Below are 9,619 nucleotides of genomic sequence, written 5' to 3'. Positions count from 1 at the left end.
AAATGGGGATGGAGAAGGCCCTGTGGAGCCTGGCCTGGGCAGAGAGGAACCAGGAGGGGAGACAGGACTGAGACACTTATAAAGGACAAGAAGGGGCTGGGCTCAGTGGCTACGCCTGTAATCCCAGCACTTTGGGAGGCCGAGGAGGGCAGATCACCTGAGGTCAGGAGTTCGAGACCAGCCTGGCCCACATGGTGAAACCCTATCTCTACTAAAAATAAAAATAAAAAATTAGCCAAGCCTGGTGGTGCATGCTAGTAATCCCAGCTATTCGGGAGGCTGAGGCAGAAGAATCGCTTGAACCTGGGACGCGGAGGCTGCAGTGAGCCAGGATCGTGTCACTGCACTCCAGCCTGGGCGACAGAGCAAGACACTATTTCCAAAAAAAAGAGAGAGAGAGAGAGAGAGAAAGAAACCAATGACTAAATTCTTGGGCTTACAAGATAGCAGATAAGAAAATAAACAGCTTTTTTTTTAATTTTTTATTTATTTATTTATTTATTTATTATTATTATTATTATACTTTAAGTTCTAGGGTACATGTGCATAACGTGCAGGTTTGTTACATATGTATACCTGTGCCATATTGGTGTGCTGCACCCATCAACTCATCAGCACCCATCAACTTGTCAGCACCCATCAACTCGTCATTTACATCAGGTATAACTCCCAATGCAATCCTTCCCCCCTGAAAAGAAACAGCTTACTGAAACACTGAAACAGAAACTGTACCCCAAAGTCAGAAACCAGTAATGAACAGAAATTCTTGAGTTTGCAGGATAGCAAGTAAGAAAAGAAACCATCTGCTGAAATGCTGAAACTCCTTCCACTTGTGAGATCAAGAAACAACTGGCTGGAAATGGTTGGAACTAAGATGATCGACTAGAATTTGGGCAGAATGAGCTTGCCGAGGTCACAGCCTGAATCTCCACTGCATGCCTTATACTAACTCCCCCTGAATTTGCACATGCAATGAGTTAGCATGAAGAAGTAATGGTGCATGGCCCACGGACTTTCTAGACCTCCCACATCCTTCCACCAATCACCTGCTAATCTCACAATCCACCCTCTGAACCTTTTCTAATAAAATAATCCTTTTGTTTTGTTTGTTTTTTTGAGACAGAGTCTTGCTCTGTTGTCCAGGCTGGAGTATAGTGGCATGATCTCAGCTCACTGCAACCTCCACCTCCTGGGTTCAAGTGATTCTCCTGCTTCAGCCTCTCGAGTGGTTGGGATTACAGGCACGCGCCACCATGCCCAGCTATTTTTTTTGGATTTTTAGTAGAAATGCGGTTTCACCATATTGGCCAGGCTGGTCTCCTGACCTCAAGTGATCTACCTGCCTCGGCCTCCCAAAGTGTTGGGATTACAGGCATGAGCCACCGCACCTGGCGTGAAAGGGCTTTTAAATCCCCCTGCCCTAGGACACCAAAAATACTGCTTTGAATCCAGCACAGGGAGACAGATTTCAGTCTCTTTGAGAGTCTACTTGCAATAAGCAGGTTTTCTTTTCTTTTCTTTTTTTTTTTTTTGAGATGGAGTTTTGCTCTTGTCACCCAGGCTGGAGTGCAATGGCATGATCTTGCCTCACCGCAACCTCTGCCTTCCAGGTTCAAGTGATTCTCCTGCCTCTGCCTCCTGAGTAGCTGGGACTACAGGCATGTGCCACCACACCTGGCTAATTTTTGTATTTTTAGTAGAGATGTGGTTTCACCACATTACCCAGGCTGGTCTCGAACTCCTGGCCTCAACTGATGCACCCACCTTGGCCTCCCAAAGTGCTGGGATTACAGGTGTGAGCCACTGTGCCCACCAGCAATGACCCAATTTGTACCATCAACTTTCACACTTGTCTGGGGAACTGAGAGTGCCCTGGGTGGAGGGTGGAGTGGTAGCAGGGCCAAGCCCTCGGACACCAAGCTGTGAATCTGAGAGTTTGTCCTGGGGGTGATGGAGACCATGGAGGATTTTGAACAGGTCTCAGTGTTAGAAAGATCTCTTCAGCGGAACTGGAGGGCCCAGTGTGAGTGGGTGGTGAGCCCATGAGCAGCTGGGGCCTGGGGTCCCTGCTCCACCTCCAGGCCCCGCCCCCTGACATCACTGTCGCATTATTGCACCAAGGCTGGCTGACCAATAAGCTGCTGCTTGCTATTACAATGGGTCCTAGCAACAGCGTCTGACCTTGGGTTAGCAGGGAAGGAGATCCTATCAGTGGGGAGAGTGTGAGGGGAAAGGGAGAGCTTGCAGGGCAGGTGAGTCCCCCAGGGCTCTCTCACTGGGCCCCTGTGCACGTGCGGAGCAGGGGCTTACGGTCCTAATCCGGACTCTCTCAGCCCAAATTCCAACCACTGACTCGTCTGCCCCTTGCTGCCAGGACCTGTTCCAGGTTCCCACTCTTCCCACCCAGACCATACTAGGGAGAGGGCATAGGTGGGAACCCTTCTGACCCAGGATAGGAGGCTCAGATCTGGAGGCAACAATGTCTTTTTTATTTTATTTTATTTTATTTTATTTTATTTATTTTCTAAGACCGAGTCTCGCTCTGTTGCCCAGGCTAGAGTGCAGTGGTGCAATCTTGGCTCACCGCAACCTCCGCCTCCCGGGTTCAAGAGCTGGGACTACAGGCATGCGCCACAACACCTGGTTAATTTTGTATTTTTAGTAGAGATGGGGTTTCACCATGTTGGCCAGGCTGGTCTCGAACTCCTGACCTCAAGTGATCCACCCACCTCGGCCTCCCAAAGTGCTAGGATTATAGGTATGAGCCACCACGCCCAGCCGGGAACAATGTCTTAAGGACACATTTCTGTGGGGGGTGGAGTGCGGTAGCAGAGGATGGGGTGAGGGGTAGGAGGTAAAGAGACAGGATGCAGGGGGCAAGGAGACAAGGTGGGAGGCAGGGACATGCGGCTGAAGGGAGAGTAGCTCTCTAGAGGGGTGAAGGAGCCTGGGGACCTGGGTTTGGGTCCTGGCTGTGCCTCTGGTTGAGGAGGCCTCACTTGTCTTGTCTGAGCCTCAGTCCCTCTCCTTGTCAACTGGGGACAGTGATCCCAGACATGAGCAGCTCTCCCAGGGCTCCCTGAAGACCCTTAGTGAGTAAATGTATTTTAGAGGTGATGGGCCAGAAGAGGGGTGAGTGGGAAGGGGGAGGACCAGGGAAGCTCCTGGCGAGGAGGAGGGATCTGAGGGGGGACCATCACAACAGGAGCTCCAGGGGGATGGGTGGGGAAACTTAACCCCGGGAGGCAAGGGCTGCCATGGCAGGGCTGGGATTTCATGGAAATGACTCCCAGTGTCCAGGTGGTCCCCATGCCTGGCTTCCCGAACCCAAGGGTATCTGAACCCAAAGTCAGCCTAGGGCTAGCTGAATGGGGTTCATGGTCATCACAGCAGCCCTGCGAGGTGGAGGGGAGTATCCCCCATGGAGCAGCTGAGGCTCAGAGAGGGCGAGGACTTGCTCAAAGTAACACAACTAAGGATATTACTAATGATAAGTACAATGACGATGATGATGCCAATGACACGCGGCACCTGCCCTGAGCCAGGCGCTGTTTTATGGGCTGTTTTATGTCATAACTCACTCAAGTGACAGAGATCCTACAAGGTGGTTTGTCATGATTGCAGATATCATTCTCAGTGTACAGATGAGGACAGTGAGGGGAGAGTTAAGTAACTTGCCTCACATCACTCAGTGAGTATGTGGTGGAGCCAGGATTTGATCCCAGGCAGTCTGGCTCCGGGTCTGGGTCCCCTTCACCCCACCCTCCAGTCCCAGCCGCAGCAGGAGGCAGCTGTTTCCTCTGAATGGGTCTGTGCCACAGGCCAGGAGCTGGGCTTAAGCCCTTTCCTATGCAGCCCTGGCTATGTAATTTGCAGAGCCCAGTACGAAATGAAAATATGGGGCCCCTGGTTCAAATATTACAAAGAATTTCAGGCCAGGTATGGTGGCTCATGCCCTTAATCCCAGCACTCAGAAGCCAAGGCAGGAGGACCTTGATCTTGGAAGTTCAAGCCGAGCTGGGACAACATAGTGAAACTCCCATCTCTATAAAAAGTTTTAAAAAGTAGCTGGGCATGGTGGCATGCGCCTGTGGTCCCAGCTATTCAGGAGGCTGAGGTGGGAGGATTGCTAGAGCCAAGGAGATCAAGGCTGCAGTGAGCCATGATTGTAGCACTGTGCTCCAGCTTGGATGACAGAGATCCTGTCTCAAACAAACAAAGAATTTCAGCCAGTGTCAGCAGAGCGTTAAACCAAGCACTGGGCCATTCTAAGCATACAGCCCTCCAAGGCACACATACACCCGGAAAACTGACCTGTGCCTAGGTTACCCTGGAGATTCCACCAGTGCTCCAAGAGGCTGCTTAGTGGTCATGCCCATTACACAGAGAGGTGCTTCATTTTGCCCCTGGTCACACAGCAAGTTAGTGGCAGAAAAGGGATGTGAACCTGGGCCTGCCAGATCCCAAAGCCCTTTAACTTGTGCCAAAAATGTGTCCCCAGTTCTTGAAGGAGAAAGAGAGTTGTGGGTTTCCAGGGGGACTCCCTTCACATCCGTGATGTCTGTCTCTCCCCGCCCTATGCCAAGGCCCAGGTGGTGTGAATGGCTCCCTTCTCCTCTGTAGGCGCTGAGGATCACGCATCCTGTGACTCTCCCCTGTCCCCTGCCACCCTCTGAACCACTGGCCACCATGGCTACTTCGAAGTTGCCTGTGGTGCCTGGGGAGGAGCAAACCACCATCCTCATGGCCAAGGAAAGGCTGGAGGCCCTACGCACAGCCTTTGAGTCGAGCAACCTCCCCCAGGCCGCCTCTCACCTCCAGGAGCTGCTGGCCTCCACGGAGAGCACCCGCCTGGAGGTGGGTGTCACGGGCGAGTCGGGCGCCGGGAAGTCCTCCCTCATCAACGCCCTGCGTGGCCTGGGCGCCGAGGACCCTGGTGCGGCTCTCACGGGCGTTGTGGAGACCACGATGCAACCGTCATCCTACCCGCACCCACAGTTCCCCGACGTGACCCTCTGGGACCTGCCAGGGGCCGGCTCTCCAGGCTGCCCGGCCGACAAGTACCTGAAGCAGGTCGACTTCAGCCGCTATGACTTCTTCCTGCTGGTCTCCCCCCGCCGCTGCGGGGCCGTCGAGACCCGCCTGGCCGCCGAGATCCTGTGCCAGGGCAAGAAGTTCTACTTTGTGCGCACCAAGGTGGACGAGGACCTGGCGGCCACACGCACCCAGCGGCCATCGGGCTTCAGAGAGGCTGCTGTCCTGCAGGAGATCCGAGACCACTGTGCTGAGCGGCTGCGGGAGGCCGGCGTGGCTGAACCCCGCATCTTCCTGGTGTCCAACCTCTCACCGGCCAGCTACGACTTTCCCAGGCTGGTGTCCACCTGGGAACATGACCTGCCCGCCCACCGGCGCCACGCTGGCCTGCTGTCGCTCCCCGACATCTCACTGGAGGCCTTGCAGAAGAAGAAAGCCATGCTTCAAGAGCAAGTCCTCAAGACCGCCCTGGTGTTGGGCGTCATCCAGGCCCTGCCTGTGCCGGGACTGGCGGCTGCCTATGATGATGCCCTGCTCATCCACTTGCTGCGTGGCTACCACCGCAGCTTTGGTCTGGACGACGACTCGCTGGCCAAGCTGGCCGAGCAGGTGGGCAAACAGGCAGGTGACCTGCGCACGGTCATCCGCTCCCCGCTGGCCAAGGAGGTCTCGCCTGAGACTGTCCTGCGGCTCTATTCCCAGTCATCCAACGGCGCCATGCGGGTGGCCCGCGCCTTTAAGAGGGGCATCCCTGTGTTTGGGACGCTGGTGGCTGGCGGCATCAGCTTTGGCGCTGTCTACACCATGCTCCAGGGCTGCCTCAACGAGATGGCCGAGGACGCCCAGCGTGTCCGCATCAAGGCCCTGGAGGAGGACGAGTCGCAGCCAGAGGTCAGCTTGGAAGCAGCTGGTGACAATGGCTTGGAGAAGGGGGGCTCCGAGGAGGGAGGCAGCGAGGAAGCCCCACTCTCAACCTGCAGGAAGCTCGGCCTCCTTCTTCAGTACATTCTGGATAACTGGAAGAAACACGACTCAGAAGAGAAATAGAGTGCAGCCCCACCCCCTTGCCTCACCCACAAACTAAGTCTTAACAAAATCCAACAAACCAACAAAAAAGGCCAATGTGGTGAATGTGAGGGCTGCAGTTGCCTGGAGGGTGGGTGTGGAGGGAGCCTGCCTTCCGGCAGGGCAAAGGAGGGGGCATTGGGAAGGGAAGGAGGGAGGCAGGTGGGCCCAGGGCCAACAGGAGTGCAGTGAACGGGGACAGGAGTGCCCTGGGGAGGGAGGTTGGAGACATGGATGGTGGGCCCAGGGTTCCCAGGGCTTCTTGGTGGTGTCTTTCTCCCTGGTCCCCAAGGGGCCAGGAGGAATTTGTGGGGCACAGGACAGCAGGGACAAGACAGGAGACTGCATCCTGCTAAGGTACCTTTTATTTTATTTTATTTTTTTTTTTGAGGTGGAGTCTCGCTCTGTCGCCCGGACTGGAGTGCAGTGGCCAGATCTCAGCTCACTGCAAGCTCTGCCTCCCGGGTTTACGCCATTCTCCTGCCTCAGCCTCCCGAGTAGCTGGGACTACAGGCGCCCGCCACCTCACCCAGCTAGTTTTTGTATTTTTAGTAGAGACGGGGTTTCACTGTGTTAGCCAGGATGGTCTCGATCTCCTGACCTCGTGATCTGCCCGTCTCGGCCTCCCAAAGTGCTGGGATTACAGGCTTGAGCCACCGCGCCCGGCCTATTTTATTTATTTTATTTTATTTTACTTTATTTTATTTTATTTTTTGAGATGGAATCTTGCTCTGTCACCCAGGCTGGAGTGCAGTGGCGCGATCTTGGCTCATTGCAACTTCTGCCTCCCACGTTCAAGCAGCTCTCCTGCCTCAGCCTCCTGAGTAGCTGGGATTACAGGTGAGCACCACCACGCCCAGCGAATTTTTTTTTTTTTTTTTTTTGAGACTCAGAGCCCAGGCTGGAGTGCTGTGGCACGATCTTGGTTTACTGCAACCTCCACCTCCCGAGTTCAAGCAATTCTCCTGCCTCAGCCTCCCAAGTAGCTGGGATTACAGGCACACGCCATCACGTCCAGCTAATTTTTGTATTTTTGGTAGAGAGGGAGTTTCACCATGTTGGCCAGGATGGTCTTGAACTCCTGACCCCAGGTGATCCGCCCACCTTGGCCTCCTAAACTGGCACCCGGCCTAATTTTTGTATTTTTGGCAGAGATGGGGGTTTTGCCATGTTGGCCAGGCTGGTCTTGAACTCCTGACCTTGGCCTCTCAAAGTGCTGGGATTACAGGCGTGAGCCACTGCACCGGCCCCTGCTAAGGTACTTTACTTTCAATCTCATGTCCCTTTCTGAGAACCCAGTGTACCAAAGACAGCCCCTGGGGCCTGGGATGAGCACAGTGGTGTCCAGCAATGGCTAAACAGGTTGGGGAGAGTGGGCATCTGTGCCTGCCTGCTGCTTGGGAGTCATGGAGGGGTGGGGGGTGGCAGGGAGAGGGAGGGCAGGCAACCACAGGGCTCACCTCTGTGTGGTGCTTGAGGAGACAGAGAATGGCATGGGGAGAGAGTGACTGGATGTTTCCTTGAATATCGGAGGAGAGAGGAGGCTGAGAATGCAACTCCGTGGCCTAGCATGAGTCTCACTCCAGAAGGATGGATGGTATGTCTCAGAGCAGGAAGGCACATGGAGTTGAGACATCTGGCGTGTCTGTGATTGGGAAGAATCCTGGTCTCTCCATGACTTAAAAAAAATTTTTTTTTAGAGACAGGGTCTTGCCCTGTCGCCCAGGCTGGAGTGTAGTGGCATAATCACAGCTCCCTTCAGCCTTGACTTCTTGATTTTGATGCTGTGAGCCTAAGATTGTGACACATTTGCTGAGTTTGGGGTCACCTGTCTCTGTGGGATTGGATTGGGGTGTGCGTGTGTGAATACTGGGACCTGCTGAAAGGCCCTGGGTCTTTTTTTTTTTTTTTTTTTTGAGACAGAGTCTGGCACTGTCGCCCAGGCTGGAGTGTAGTGGCCAGATCTCGGCTCACTGCAAGCTCCGCCTCCCGGGTTTACGCCATTCTCCTGCCTCAGCCTCCTGAGTAGCTGGGACTACAGGCACCTGCCACCTCGCCCGGCTAGTTTTTTGTATTTTTTAGTAGAGACGGGGTTTCACTGGGTTAGCCAGGATGGTCTCGATCTGCTGACCTGGTGATCCGCCCGTCTCGGCCTCCCAAAGTGCTGGGATTACAGGCTTGAGCCACCGCACCCGGCCGGCCCTGGGTCTTAATGTGAGGGCAACTATGTGTTGAGGTTTCTGACCAGCCTGGCCCATATGGTGAAACCCCACCTCTATTAAAAATACAAAAATTAGCTGGTGTGGTGGTGCCTGCCTGTAGTCCCAGCTACTCGGGAGACTGAGGCAGGAAAATCGCTTGAGATCCAGAGGCGGAGGTTACAGTGAGCTGAGATTGTGACCCTGCACTCCAGCCTGGGTGACAAGACTCTGCCTCAAAGAAAGAAAAAAAAAAAGAAACTGCTAAGTTTAGAGATTCATGTCTACATTTTTTTCACTTTGACACACTCAAACCCAACTTTTCCCTGCTCAAGACCAAATTAAAAAGTAACCACAATAGTAAAAGTCATAACAATGCCCAGAGTGTCTGAGGCATCACCAGTAATAATACTGAGAGTGTAACCACATGCCAGGCTAAGTACTTTATATTAGCTAACATTTATTCATCACTGCTGGAAAAGAAGCTTCTCTTACTGTTTACATTTGGCAGTGAGAGAATGATTAACTTGCTTGGTCAGGTGTGGTGGCTCATGCCTGTAATCCCAGCATTTTGGGAGGCTGAGACGGGTGGATCACCTGAGGTCAGGAGTTCGAGACCAGCCTGACCAACATGGTGAAACCCCGTCTCAACTAAAAATACAAAAATTAGCCAGGCGTGGTGGCAGGCACCTGTAATCCCAGCTACTTGGGAGGCTGAGGCAGGAGAATCGCTTGAACTGGGGAGGCAGATGTTGCAATGAGCCAAGACTATGCCACTGCACTCCAGCCTGGGCGACAGAGCAAGACTCACTCTGAAACAAACAAACAAAAAACTTGCCCAAGGCTATTGTAGGGAGGTGTCAACCAGTATTTGCCCAAGCTTCTATTATCTTGCTGGAGACCATCAACAATTAAAGGATTAGGAGCATAAGTTATTTTTGCCTTTTTTTGTGTGTGTGTGTGTGTGTGTGTGAGGCAAGATCTTGCTTTGTCATCAGGCTGGAGTACAGTCACATGATATCAGCTCATTGCAACCTCCACCTCCGGGGTTCAAGCGATTCTCCAACCTCAGCCTCCTGAGTTGCTGGGATTACAGGCATGAGCCACCGTGCCCAACTAATTTTTCTGTACTTTTAGTACAAATGGGGTTTCACTATGTTGGCCAGGCTGGTCTTGAACACCTGGCCTCAAGTGATTCTCCCACCTCGGCCTCCCAAAGTGCTGGGATTACAGGTATGAACTACCATGCCCAGCGTATTTTTTCATTTAGTTAAATTCTGTTGTTTTGCAATTTTAAAATCTAACTTCAAAGTCTTTTCTGT

At 53.1% G+C, this 9,619-nt stretch overlaps 1 protein-coding gene across 2 annotated transcripts; it reads left to right on the top strand.

Annotated features, from left to right (window-relative positions):
* The first annotated feature begins 2,122 nt into the window (after positions 1-2,122).
* IRGC (immunity related GTPase cinema) lies at positions 2,123-6,150 on the top strand. Of its 2 annotated transcripts, none has more exons than XM_033224866.1 (2): positions 2,123-2,252; positions 4,624-6,150. In XM_033224866.1, the coding sequence occupies exon 2, from the start codon at positions 4,690-4,692 to the stop codon at positions 6,079-6,081; it is 1,392 nt and encodes a 463-aa protein (XP_033080757.1). In that variant the 5' UTR covers positions 2,123-2,252; positions 4,624-4,689; the 3' UTR covers positions 6,082-6,150. The 2 variants fall into 2 exon arrangements, with proteins under 2 accessions (XP_033080757.1, XP_033080758.1); XM_033224867.1 differs by having other exon boundaries at positions 2,165-2,252; positions 4,587-6,144.
* Positions 6,151-9,619: the final 3,469 nt, after the last annotated feature.

The sequence above is a fragment of the Trachypithecus francoisi genome, unplaced genomic scaffold (assembly GCF_009764315.1).
Source record: "Trachypithecus francoisi isolate TF-2019V2 unplaced genomic scaffold, Tfra_2.0 Lachesis_group12, whole genome shotgun sequence".
In the NCBI taxonomy this organism is placed as follows: Eukaryota; Metazoa; Chordata; class Mammalia; order Primates; family Cercopithecidae; genus Trachypithecus; species Trachypithecus francoisi.
The sequence above is the reverse complement of the archived record's forward strand: the minus strand, read 5'-3'. Positions and strand labels throughout refer to the sequence as shown.

Excerpts from the sequence above, each read along its gene's own strand:
- IRGC (XM_033224866.1), top strand. The coding sequence starts at position 4,690 with ATGGCTACTTCGAAGTTGCCTGTGGTGCCTGGGGAGGAGCAAACCACC.